General features: G+C 43.1%; 1 protein-coding gene across 2 annotated transcripts in view; it reads right to left on the bottom strand.

The window, feature by feature from the left end:
* Positions 1–231: 231 nt before the first annotated feature.
* ccdc85ca (coiled-coil domain containing 85C, a) overlaps positions 232–14,037 on the bottom strand; it is a 61,435-nt gene continuing 47,629 nt past the window's right edge. For both annotated transcript variants that reach the window (XM_065004152.1, XM_029687709.2), the window contains exons 4-5: positions 6,990–7,181; positions 232–5,578 (exon numbers count right to left, since the gene is read on the bottom strand). In XM_065004152.1, the coding sequence (XP_064860224.1) occupies positions 5,489–5,578; positions 6,990–7,181 (282 nt within the window). In that variant the 3' untranslated portion in view covers positions 232–5,488. The remainder of the gene's footprint in view (positions 5,579–6,989; positions 7,182–14,037) is intronic.

A 14,037-nucleotide genomic window follows, 5' to 3' on the forward strand; every position in this document is an offset into this window, starting at 1 on the left:
ATATAAAATATATTTTGATTTGTTTAACACTTGTTTGGTTACTACATGAATCCATGTGTGTTATTTCATAGTTTTGATTTCTTCACTATTATTCTACAATGTAGAAAATAGTCAAAAATAAAGAAAAACCCTTGAATGAATAGGTGTCCAAACTTTTGACTCGGACTGTATATACAGGAATCACTAAGTTACACTTTCATCGACATTCACAACTGACAAACACACCAGGGGTTAAAAAGAAAGTATACTTCAATTTTATTAAAAAATTTGAAAGCGGCTTACCTCAGTTGTCACATTTTAATTTTGCTAAAATAACAGTCCAATTTCAGCTACATACAGCTTGTGAAAAACATATAAAGGCATGCTAGTTCATTGTATGCTACAGGAGTACTACTTATGTATGTACATAGCACTGTATATCCTAGGATACCTTAAACTATGTATCACAGAAAAAGAGGCTGAAAAAAAAGGACATAGAATTATCACCGTTTCAACATAGAGATAATAAAGAAGCAATGTGTTTGAATGTAACAATAGGAAAATAGTCAAACTTTTAATCATAACTTTGTGCTTTCAAATGAACAAATATAAAAGTCAGTCGTTGCGTGTAGACTTATCTGTTTAAGAACAAGGTCACTTTTGCAAAAGTTTAATTTGTGAAGACTTTGAGTGTGTATGGACACTTATTCATACAGTTTTCCGTCAGGAAACTCCTTAGTCATCAATGCCGGACGATTAAAGACAACACTGTACAGAACAGTGTATGCTTTTATCGAGGTCCTCGATTCAAACAGAATTATCTTCATATATCAGGAATATACCTCATATATTATATATGAAGCTTTTCCTTGTTGATTCCTGCTCATTTTGTTCACACAGCACTTATACTGTACGTTACGAGACCGGTCAAACACACAGTCAGTCTGTCACTGTTCAAAGTCACCTGCTGCAATCCAGACTCCTCAACAACACTGAAACACAGCGGATACATCCCAAATGGTAACCTATTCCCTATTAAGTGCACTACTTTTGACCAAGGTAAATTGGGCTCTGGTCAAATGTAGAGCACTAAATGGGGAATAAGGTGACAGGCTGGCTTTGCCCAAAATATATTTTGCTATCAATACAGTATATTCTCTCCAATTAGAATGCTTTTTACCCAGAATTCATGGGGATGTGTAAACGTACATTTATACACAGCCTTCTGTATAACACAAAAAAAGGGTATACATTTATTATACCCCTATATAGATTGACAATGTGTCAAACTCAATTCAGATTAATTTACCAATCTGACAGCAAACCTTTAGTTCAGATTTTAGAACACATATCCGAGAGAATGCAGCAAGTGTCTTTTAACAGTTTATAACTGCCTATTCAGACCTCAGACTAGCCAAGAGAACTCATACAGTATATAAGACTCTTATGAGTACTCATATACATTATTCACTGGCCTTACATATGCATACAACTCAGCTCAGCTATCAGACCTCATTCGTTTTTACATACAACTCCTGAACCCCTATAGGTAAGATATCATATACATAGTCACACACTATATATACAAGAGTATGTGGACATCCCTTCAAATTAGTGGATTCGTCTATTTCAGCCACACACCAGTTGATGACAGGTGTATACAACTGCGCACAAAGCCATGTAATCTCCACAGTCAAATATTAGCAGTAGAATAGCCTTACTGAAGAGCTCAGTGACTTGCAACATGGCACCATCATAGGATGCCAACTTTCCAACAAGTCAGTTCATCAAACTGCTAGAGCTGCTAATGCTGCCCCGGTCAACTGTAAGTACTGTCATTGTGAAGTGGAAATGTCTAGGAGCAACAACGGCTCAGCCGCAAAGTGGTAGGCCACACACGCTCACAGAACGGGACCGCTGAGTGCTGAAGCGCGTAGCGCTAAACAATTGTCTGTCCTCGGTTGCAACACTCCAAACTCCCTCTGGAAGCAACTTCAGCACAAGAACTCGTCGGGAGCTTCATGAAATAGGTTTCCATGGCCGAGCAGCTGCACACAAGCCTAAGATCAACATGTGCAATGCCAAGCATCAGCTGGAGTGGTTTAAAGCTCGCCGCCATTGGACTCTGGAGCAGTGGAAGCGCGTTCTCTGGAGTGATGAATCACACTTCACCATAATGCAGTCCGACAGACGAATCTGATTCTGTGCTTGCAACTTTGTGGCAACAGTTTGGGGAAGGCCCTTTCCTGTTACAGCAATGACAATGCCCCCATGCAAAAGCAAATTCCATACAGAAATGGTTTGTCGAGATCGGTGTGGAAGAACTTGACTGGTCTGCACAGAGCCCTGCCATCAACCCCATCGAACATCTTTGGGATGAATTGGAACGCCGACTACGAGCCAGGCCCAATCGCCCAACATCAGTGCCCAACCTCACTAGCTAGTGCTCTTGTGGTTGAATGGAAGCAAGTCCCCGCAGTAATGTTCCAATATCTAGTGGAAAGCCTTCCCAGAAGAGTGGAGGCTGTTATAGAAGCAAAGGGGAGACCAACTCCATATTAAAGACCATGATTGTGGAATGAGATGTTCGACGAGCAGGTGTCCACATACTTTTGCTCATGTAGTGTATGTTATTACTCCTAATGACATCTGTCTGTTCTGTTGCTATAACTCTTAATGACATCTGTTATGTCATCTGTTATGTCAGTCTCATGGCAATGTTATGTAGCTTATCTATTAGCCCTCACCATACAATACTGAGAAGACTCAAATACACAGCAATCAGCTAGGAGGTGCCACGGAGTATAGAACACAGCTATGAAGCTTCATTTAGCTACGCAGTGGGGGAAAGGGGAGGGAGAAAGGGAAAGGGGAGGGAGAAAGGGAAAGGGGAGGGGGAAAGGGGAGGGAGAAAGGGAAATGGGGATACCTTGTCAGTTGTGCAACTGAATGCATTCAACTGAAATGTGTCTTCCGCTTTTAACCCAACATCTCTGAATCAGAGAGGTGCGGGGGGCTGCCTTCATCGATGTCAACATAATCGGCGCGTATCAGTGGATTGTACACTGAAGTCCTACTATAGAGATGACAGCTATGAGACTTTATAAAGCAGACATAGGGACTCTAGGAGACTTCATTGTGCACACATCGGGCCTGACACATCATAATGTACAGGAGCCAGCTAAGACACCTTATGAAGTATACATCGGACCCAGCTAAGAGACCTCATGTAGTATACATAGTCTCCAATGAGACTTCATAAGGTATGGTTCCTATAAGAGCTCATTGAGGAAGAGTTAGGACTGGTCAAAATAACAGTTGTTATTCAAAACCGTTTCAACGATTGTCATACATTAGAAATTCAGATTGTGAATTCAAAGTCCACTTCCATCTAGCAAGATCCTGACGTTCTAATCCATGATCAATCATCAGAAGCGACCCTATATTATGCATGAACCAAAACCTCTTCCTCGACTTAAGGTTTCAGTTAATAGTCTGACAGGCTAAGCTTTCAAGCCTGGTCCGAGAGCTGTTTGTCCTTTTGCCAACTCCATTGCAGACATTGTCAAGTCCTGTATGGCTCAAGTGGTGGAGCATGGTGCTTGCAACAACAGGGTTGTTAGTTTGAGTCCCACGGGGGACTATTATGAGAAAACGTATGAACTCACTACTGTAAGTTGCTCTGGATAAGAGCGCCTGCTACATGACTAAAATGTAACATTTTTGGCTTGACAATTCTAGAAGTTGGCAGGAGAGCATAAACAGACCCTACCCAGGCTATAAGCTTTCTGCCTGGGAGGAAACGTTTGAAACACAGGGTATGAAACTGAACTCAGTGTTCCACTTTCTGTACTTAGTTACAACATGTAATGGAATAGGGTGCCATTTGAGGCGCAAACAAACACGGTCTTAAATGATAACTTTTTTTTAAACAGGGCTACATTTTGTTACACATAACTGATTTGGTGCTAGAATTTAGTTGAACACTTTGAAATCAATTCTGTCTACACTTGAACACATACTTCCTGCTCAGGCAAAAGGGGACGACACTATCAAACAGTAGGCTGCAGCAGCTAGGTTTCAAGTCATGTAAACCTATGGCTTGTGACTATACACCGAAGGAAATGACATCAGAACAATTCCAGGATTTTTCCTCATGTTAAAAGTAGGTTGTCAGTGAGTTGTCAGTCAGTTGCCTGTGGAGAAGTCATGGAAGCAAAGTCAAGAACAGAACAGGGCCTGCAGTAGAATAGTCCGTCCTAGAGTGGTTGTCAGTCCTGAACACTTGGTAGGTGAACATTTACACAAACACAAAAAGAGACGTTGGGTGGAGACGGTGTAGTGCTCTAGCTCAGTACTGTAGTGACTGGTTGGGACTGTCAGGTGTAGTACTGTAGAACAGGTCACAGGTATAGTAGCTCAGTACTGTAGTGACTGGTTGGGACTGTCAGGTGTAGTACTGTAGAACAGGTCACAGTTATAGTAGCTCAGTACTGTAGTGACTGGTTGGGACTGTCAGGTGTAGTACTGTAGAACAGGTCACAGGTATAGTAGCTCAGTACTGTCGTGATGGTTGGGACTGTCAGGTGTAGTACTGTAGAACAGGTCACAGGTATAGTAGCTCAGTACTGTCGTGACTGGTTGGGACTGTCAGGTGTAGTACTGTAGAACAGGTCACAGGTATAGTAGCTCAGTACTGTAGTGACTGGTTGGGACTGTCAGGTGTAGTACTGTAGAACAGGTCACAGGTATAGTAGCTCAGTACTGTAGTGACTGGTTGGGACTGTCAGGTGTAGTACTGTAGAACAGGTCACAGTTATAGTAGCTCAGTACTGTAGTGACTGGTTGGGACTTTCAGGTGTAGTACTGTAGAACAGGTCACAGGTATAGTAGCTCAGTACTGTCGTGATGGTTGGGACTGTCAGGTGTAGTACTGTAGAACAGGTCACAGGTATAGTAGCTCAGTACTGTAGTGACTGGTTGTGAGGTTGTAAGGGAGAGTTTAGTTGGTAATGCATGCCTCGTGCCCCTATCCTCCCTTCATCTTCCTCTTCTTCAAAAACACACCATAACTGTCAACTGACGGTGGCGATTCAAAATGTAGAATAGTCAGGCATTGGACAGAAAATGAAGGCAGGTGCTCTGTTGTGCTGTGGAGGCGATAGGACGGCCACCCGCTGTTTCGAACCATTCGTCGCCCCGGGCTGTTTTGCCCTAATCTGAAATTGCCTGTAGCCACTACCCAGGTCAGGTCACCATTCCAATATCCACCAGGGCATGAGGTTAAGGGAGGCCAAAGATGGATATCACAGATACAGAGGCAGTGGGCTGGGTTTAGGTTAGGGTTTGTCTGGATCACCACGGTCACAGTGCTGAGAGAGTAGGAGAGGGTCAATTGAGATGTGTCCCTTTGTCCAGTCAGTGCTGAGGATCCATTGTTGTTGTTGTTGTTTATTTATTTGTCTGTCCGTTTGTCTCGTTTGAGTGCTGGTTAATGTCGTCCTAGGGACTACAAAGGCCCTTTGAACTGGTTCCCAGAGAGATGCTGACGGATTGAAGGCTTGGAGCCCGCAGCGTCACCCAGTTTACGCCACACCACCTGAGAACACAACACAGGACAGGAAATGGGGGGGGGGGGGGGGGGGGACACAAAACACTGTTACACAACACTGTCATACAATGGATATACTAGCTACAGTATATTCAGCCCTTTAAGATGAGTGAGGGTCTCTAGAAAAGCCAGGTGGAAGGGACATTTAGTACTAATTACACTAATAAGGTTTGAAAACACTGTTACACAAAGCTTTTTATTGTAGAACATTTTATTATGACCAGTGCGTTGTTGGGGTCTACAAAGGGAGGTCACAGAGACTGGAATCCATCAATCCAGCCATCCAATAACGGTCTACAAAAATGTATGTTCCACATAATCTGAGCGCACAATGCAACCGTAGGGACAAGACAACAGTTGTAAAACACATGACTCCCAGCTCCGAGATGGACTATGTAACATAGACCTCACCAGGATGTTGGTGTATTTATCTCTTTATGCTTGATGGGATACTCCACTATAAATGGTTGCATTGTGCCTCCGTGTTCTCTGTGTCTCTTCCATGTACAGAGCTCTGTCCGGAGAAACCAACAGGCATCGCTTAGTGCTGAAAGACAAGAAGGGCCTGGGGTCGTCCCTGCAAGAAAAGTGTCATCACACGAGTCCCAGATGACCCCACTCCACTGTCTCAGGCTGTATGGTTGTGGCCCAAATTATACCCTATTCCTTTTATACTACACTAACCCTATCGGCTCTAGTCAAAAGTAGTGCCCTATAAAGGAAATAGGAGGCCATTTTGAGCCTACACCTGTGGGGGTGGAAGGAGGATGTGATGTTGAGATGAGAGAATGGGGAGGGGCCTGTAGCTTCTATTCCATAGTCCAATCCTCCTAGCCTTCCGATCCTATCCTGCCCTGTCCTGCCCTATCCTGTCCTATCCTAGGCCTGGAAGGTGTATATAGCACGGAGAATAGAGCTCGGAAGCTTAAAAGGCCTCAACAGGAGCTTCCATTGTTTCTCCCAGTGAAGTTATTTTAATGGTGCAGACAAGTGCGTCGTTAATACTACGGCTCCTTTATGGGAGCCTCCAATTAAAGCAGGGGGAAGCCAGGGGGTGAGAGGGGGAGGAGAGGTGAGAGGGAGGGAGGAGGGAGGGAGGGTAATTGTGTAATAATTTAAACACTACCCTCCGTCACAGCGATGGCATGCTTGTGATTCTGACAGGCAAACAAACAGAAATGTGGAGGAGAGAGAGAGAGAGAGAGAGAGAGAGAGAGAGAGAGAGAAAGCTGCAACTCGACAGGCCCCTCGTATCTTCATCTAGCTCTCATTATTAGCTTTTTGGGATAGGAGAGGGAGAGAGGAAGAGAGAAGAAAGGAAACGAGTGAGGGAGAGAGAGAAAGAGTATAAGAGGGGGGGTGAGAAAGGTCGTGTGGGAGGGAGGAGAGAGTTCCTTACGTTACACATCTCCCTGACGATGGCCTTCTCCTTCTCACTGAGGTCCTTGTCGTAGTCTTCAGGGATTTTCTTCTCTAGATTCTCATGGACCTCGAGCACCTTCATGGCATGGACCACAGCCTCGGGCTTCTGGCCCACAGGGAGGTAGTCTGCTGGGGGGGATGGCTCACCACTAGGGGTCCTACCGGAGCCCTGGAGAGAGGAAGGGAGAGATGGTCAGAGTGGTCACACACATGTACTTTATTTTCAGAGATGTGAGCAATCTAAATGAATCCCCCCACCTCCCTTCTCTCTCTCTGGGGTACTATAGTTTTGCGACCCAGACCCCTAAAGGAGGGTAAATCCCTGGTTTAATCAGCTAATTACAACTCTCATCTCCCATGGTCTTCCCTGACCCTGGTCAAACTCTCTACTCCCCTGTGCCTCTCCATCTCTGGGTCACAGCTAATGCAAAAAGAGGTCGTTGAGAGAGAGGAGCAGGGGCCCAGTCTATCCCAGCTCTATCCTATTCATTCCCAGCTCTTACTGTCCAAGCACTTAGTTATCCCTATCTCTGGTTCTATCCCAGCTTTGCTCAGTCACAGCCTTCTGAGCACCACTCTAGCGTTAGATCCTCAACCATCCCAACCAGCATTCCAACACCGGTGCCCCTGAGCAGAGAGAGAGGGGGATAAAGGGATATAGGGATATATATATATATATATATATATATAGAGAGAGAGAGAGAGAGGGGGGATAAAGGGATATAGGGAGAGAGAGGGGGGTTAAAGGGATATAGGGAGAGAGAGAGGGGGGGAGAGAGAGAGAGAAGAGAGAGGGGGATAAAGGGATATAGGGGAGAGAGAGAGAAAGAGAGGGGGATAAAGGGATATAGGGAGAGAGAGAGAGGGGGGGAGGGGAGAGAAGAGAGAGAGAGAGAGAGAGAAGAGAGAGCATGAAGAGGAAGAAGAAGAGTGTGACCGGAGTGTGAGTGACACACACACATAAAGCTGAGAGTGCAATAACAACAGGCCCATAGTCAATGGTGTAGGCACCTGCTGTAGAGGCATTATGGAAGAGGAGGGAAGTGAACCTGATCGGGCTTCCAGTCTAACATTACAGAGTTGGTATCAATACCCAGTATCAATACTCAGAGAACACTGACACAGACACACCATACTTATGTGCGTCCCAAATGGCACCCTATTCCCTGTATAGTGCACTACTTTGGACCAGGGCCCATATGACTCTGGTCAAAAGTAGGGCACCATGTAGGGTAGTGTTTCCCAACCCTGGTCCTCCAGTAACCCCAACAGAACACATTTTTGTTGTAGCCCTGAACAAACACACCTCATTCAGCGCATTGAGGGCTTGATGATTAGTTGACAAGTTGATTCAGGTGTGCTTGTCCAAGGTTACAATACAAATGTTTACTGTTCGGGGTACTGGAGGCCCACCAGGGTTGGGAAACACTGATGAAGGGAATAGAGTGCCATTCAGGTCGTAGCCTGAGCAAAGATGATAAGAAAGTTTGAAAGAAAACATAAAGAGAGGCTCTAAAGGACACATACTTTCAACCAACAATTTTTACAAGATAGAGAATCACTGCTTCTGCGTCAGAAACAACTTTGATTGACTTTGACATTTGATTGATTGCTCTGTTGTTATGTGAGAAAGTCGTGACTTTGACATTTGATTGATTGCTCTCTTGTTATGTGAGAAAGTCGGGACATTGCCTCAGTCAGTGCTACAGAGGTGGGATCCCGATCGTTGGGCAAATTTTTCTTGTGACGGATGTAGGGGGATGTAGGGGGTGGGGGCGACCCCTCTACAATTTCAACGTCTGGTTTTGATTTACATTTGGTGAAATCAATTTTAAAATGTCACCATGTCATTGGATTTCGGGTTTTAAAGTTGGGTGAAAAAAAATGTTGATTACTTTTTTCAAATCAAAATACGTTTTTTTCACGATGACTCAACGTCATCTCATTGATCAATAAAAAAATGTTATGATGTGGGCTCTCTCTCTACCAATCATAGGTAGCCCCTGGCAACAGGTATTGAAGTGACACACAAGTTATGTCAAACAATAAGCAAATATAAAGAATAATATAAAGAATAATAGTACAAATATTTCGAGCATCTTAAATGTAATGTTGGGCAAAAAGGTCAACTCAGCTCCATCCTTCATTGCATCAGATGGCTCATTCATCACAAACCCCACTTATATTGCCAACTACTTTAATGATTCTTTCATTGGCAAAATGTGCATGACATGCCAACAACAAACTGAACCTGCACGTCCATTTATAACTGACCAAATTATGAAAGATACGCATTGTAATTTGAATTCTGTAAAGGGAGTGTGGAAGAGGTGAAGAAATTACAATGACAAGGCACCTGGGTCTGACAACATGGATGTAAAATGACTGAGGATGATAGCAGACTATATTGCCACTCCTATTAGCCATCTCTTCAATCTAAGCCTACAGGAAAGTGTGATCCCTCAGGCCTGGAGGGAAGCAAAAGTCATTCCACTACCCAAGAATAACAAAGCACCCTTTACTGGCTCAAACAGCCCACCAAACAGCCTGTTACCAACCCTTAGTAAACTTTAGATTTTTTGGTGTTTTACAAGAATCAAAGATATTTTACAGTAAACAAATTAACAACTGACTTTTAGCATGCTTACAGTATAGGAAAGGGCACTCACCATGTATCACACTTACAGAAATGACTGATGATTGGCTGACAGAAATGTATAATAAGAAGATTACGGGAGCTGTTTTGTTAGACTTCAGTGCAGCTTTTGACATTATTGATCATAATCTGCTGCTGGAAAAACGTATGTGTTATGTCTTTACATCCCCTGCCATATTGTGGATTGAGAGTGACCTGTCTAACAGAACACAGAGAGTGTTCTTTAATGGAAGTCTCTCCAAGATACTCCAAGTAGAGTCAGGCATTCCCCAGGATAGTTGTCTAGGCCCCTTACTTTTTTCAATTTTTTACTAATGACCTGCCATTGGCATTGAGTAAAGTCTGTTTGTCTATGTAAACTGATGACTCCACATTATACACGTCAGCTACCCACAGCAAGTGAAATCACTGCAACACTTAACAAAGAGCTGAAGTCAGTTTTAGAATGGGTGGCAAGTAATAAGCTAGGCCTAAATATTTCAAGAACTAAAAGCATTGTATTTGGGACAAACTATTCACTAAACCCTACACCTCAACTAAATCTTGTAATGAATATTGTGGAAATTGAACAAGTTGAAGAGACTAAACTGCTTGGTGTAACCCTGGATTATAAACAGTCATGGTCAAAACATATTGACACAACGGTAGCTAAAATGGGGAGAGGTCTGTTTGTAATAAAAAGCTGTTCTGCTTTCTTCACATCGCTATCAACAAAACAAGTCCTACAGGCCCTAGTTTTATCGCACCTGGACTACTACCCAGTCATATGGTCAAGTGCCACAAAGAGGGACATAGGCAAATTACAGTTGGCCCAGAACAGAACAGCACGGCTGGCCCTTAAATGTACATGGAGAGCTAACATCAATAAGATGCATGTCACTCTCTCCTGGATCAAAGTAGAGGAGAGATTGACTGCATCACTGCTTGTCTTTGTGAGAGGTATTGACATGCTGAAAGCACTGAGCTGTCTGTTCAAACGACTAGCACACAGCTCAGACACCCATGCATAACCCACAAGACATGCCACCAGGGGTCTCTTCACAGTCCTCAAGTCCGGAACAGACTCTGGGAAATGGTCAGTACAACACAGAGCCATGACGACATGGAACTCTATTCCACATCAAGTATCTCATGCCAGCAGTTAAATCAGATTTTTTTTTAAATGATAAACTACACGTTATGGTACAACGCGGACTGTGAAGAGACACACACATCCAGGCACACACTCACGCATACGCACACACACGCTAGCACACGCCCTCTACATACACGCACATTGTAACATCACCGTATGATGCTATTATGCATTTTGTATTGTAGATATATGTATTGGTGCAATGGTATATGATGTACTGTTTTATTTTTCATTTTTTGTGTGATGCATGTGCCTTAATGTATTTGGACTCCAGGAAGAGTAGCTGCTGCCTTGTTAGCAGCTGATGGGGATCACAACAATAACAAACATCCACCCACCATAAAAAGTGTATATCAGGCCATGTCATTGGGTGTGTGACATGAGAGAGAGAGAGAGAGCCACCAGCATACCACACTGCAGAGATGTTGCAGTTTTTCTCAATTGCTAAAACACTAAACCCTAATGGCTGAATAAAGTTCTGTTGCCTGGACTCATTTAGCTAATTATGCAGTCTGTTGTCAATACCTTAAACCATTTCACATGGTGAAACACAATTTGCAGATCTCACTTAGACTTTTCAGCAAAACTCTAAACACATTCTCATTCTCAAAACACATTCTGCACTCTAATGCACATGTCATCCATACTGGTAAACACAAGTGGCAACAATCAAATACAAAATAGAGAACATATGTCATTGATTGAACACAACCACTCAAAATTGATTTAACCTGTTTCAAATGATGCGACACAACCAATATAAGCCAGTTCAGAGAGCAAACAGGTTGTTGAAGGTGGGAAGGAGAAAGTCTGAGAATGGATACTGTAGTACAGTGCATTGTAGGCTGTATACTGTACAATGGACAAATTGTATGGCCCTGAACATTGTGCTTTCCATTTATTACAGTTTTTCTCAGTCGCTTTGGTGCATTTCTTAGATCAAAAGTGCAATTCTTGATACTACTTGTACAAATTACAAATCATCTAGTCACTTGTGCACATCATTAAAGCAATTTCTTATTCATTTGAACAAATTGCAATTGATAATGTACAAGTGTCAGCTTTTTTCTACATTATCAATTGCTCATGTCATGTTGATCAAAATATAGTCGATGGTTCTCTGTTGAATAGTCTTACCCCTCAAAACATCTAGGCATTAGTTCCTTGCATAAGCCATTACATGCCAAATTGTTGAACTATTTGTCATAAACTGTCAAGCATAGTTTTACACATTTCTATTAGACCTTTTGTACAAAAACGTGAATTGATGAATCGTGCAGGTGAAATTGACCCTCACTCATGAAGGAATGTAAAGTATTAGTCTAAATTGCATAAAGGTGCATCTCATGAAGAATCAATTGGCAAGCATATATAGACAGACCACAACACAGAGTTGCAATTTTCAAAAAATGGATGGACCAGGAAATGAACAACAGCCAAGAGGAGGAGGAAGAAGAGGAGCAAGGATGTGTGGAAGGCAAAACACAGGAAGAGGTTGAAGAGGACATAGGCGCATATCTGATGACATAAGGGCCACTATTGTAGACCATGTTGTCAATCATGGCCTTACAATGGCTGAGGCAGGTCGAAGGGTGCAGTCGAATATTGGGAGATCAACCGTGTCCTCAATAGTTCAAACGTTTTGAAGAGAGAACAGGTATGTCCACCAATGTACAGTGCACTGTTTCTGTATATAAGCAGTATACTGTATACTTCCTACAATGCTTCATATTACAGTAGTCCACTTGTATTTCACAGCATACAGAAATATACTCTATACAGATACATACTGCACCTTACATGCACCCACCTGTATGTTTTACAGTAAAATGTGTGTTCGCATAGTTTTTGTCTATGTGAAAGTGTGCGATGCATCACTGCATTTTTCCCCACATAGGACTGCAAGATTACCTCAAACCGGTGGCAGAGGACGCCTTTTCACACATCAACAGGAGGAGGCTATTTGCACCATGGTCCTAGCAAACAATGCCATGAGACTCAGGGAAATACAAAGGACCATCATAGAAGACAACGATGTCTTTGAAAACATCCATACGTTTAGCATCTCAACCATCGACAGGGTGCTGCATAGAAACCAGATGAGTATGAAACAGCTGTACCATGTACCATTCCAAAGGAATGAGGACAGAGTTAAGGAGCTACGGTACCAGAATGTACAGGTAAAACATATATCTATGTAACTACTTTACAGCAACGTTTTATAGTGATACATAGTACAGTAAGCATAAACTGCACACATTTCCATTGCTGTGGAAGGAACATTCAATATATGTATATTTTATGTCACTCTTCCTTACCAAAACAAATTCAACTGTGTGTTCTACTATTATTCAACCATGCTGGTCATTTATGAACATTTGAACATCTTGGCCACGTTCTGTTATAATCTCCACCCGGCACAGCCAGAAGAGGACTGGCCACCCCACATATGCTCTCTCTAATTCTCTCTTTCTTTCTCTCTCTCTCGGAGGACCCGAGCCCTAGGACCGTGCCCCAGGACTACCTGACATGATGACTCCTTGCTGTCCCCAGTCCACCTGACTGTGCTGCTGCTCCAGTTTCAACTGTTCTGCCTTATTATTATTCGACCATGCTGGTCATTTATGAACATTTGAACATCTTGGTCATGTTCTGTTATAATCTCTACCCGGCACAGCCAGAAGAGGACTGGCCACCCCACATAGCCTGGTTCCTCTCTAGGTTTCTTCCTAGGTTTTGGCCTTTCTAGGGAGTTTTTCCTAGCCACCGTGCTTTTACACCTGCATTGTTTGCTGTTTGGGGTTTTAGGCTGGGTTTCTGTACAGCACTTTGAGATATCAGCTGATGTACGAAGGGCTATATAAATACATTTGATTTGATTTGATTTGATTTGTTCTGGGATATAGCGTATAATGGAGTTGGAATCAAGTGAACCCTCTCACAACTTTGTATACGTGGATGAGGCTGGCTTCAACCTGACCAAATGCAGAAGGCGGGGTCGGAATATCATCGGTCACAGAGCTACTGTGGATTTGCCAGGCCAACGGGGAGGAAATATTACCATGTGTGCTGCTATTTCGGTGGATGGTGTCCTAACCCATATTCCCCTTATAGGGCCATACAACACCCAGCATCTACTCAACTTTTTAGAGACTCTCTACAGGGCTCTCATCCCTGATGACGAGAGGGGTCTGTTTAGAGAGGATTTGCCAAAGTATGTGGTCATTTGTGATA

This window comes from Oncorhynchus nerka, linkage group LG18, assembly GCF_034236695.1.
Source record: "Oncorhynchus nerka isolate Pitt River linkage group LG18, Oner_Uvic_2.0, whole genome shotgun sequence".
Taxonomy (NCBI): Eukaryota; Metazoa; Chordata; class Actinopteri; order Salmoniformes; family Salmonidae; genus Oncorhynchus; species Oncorhynchus nerka.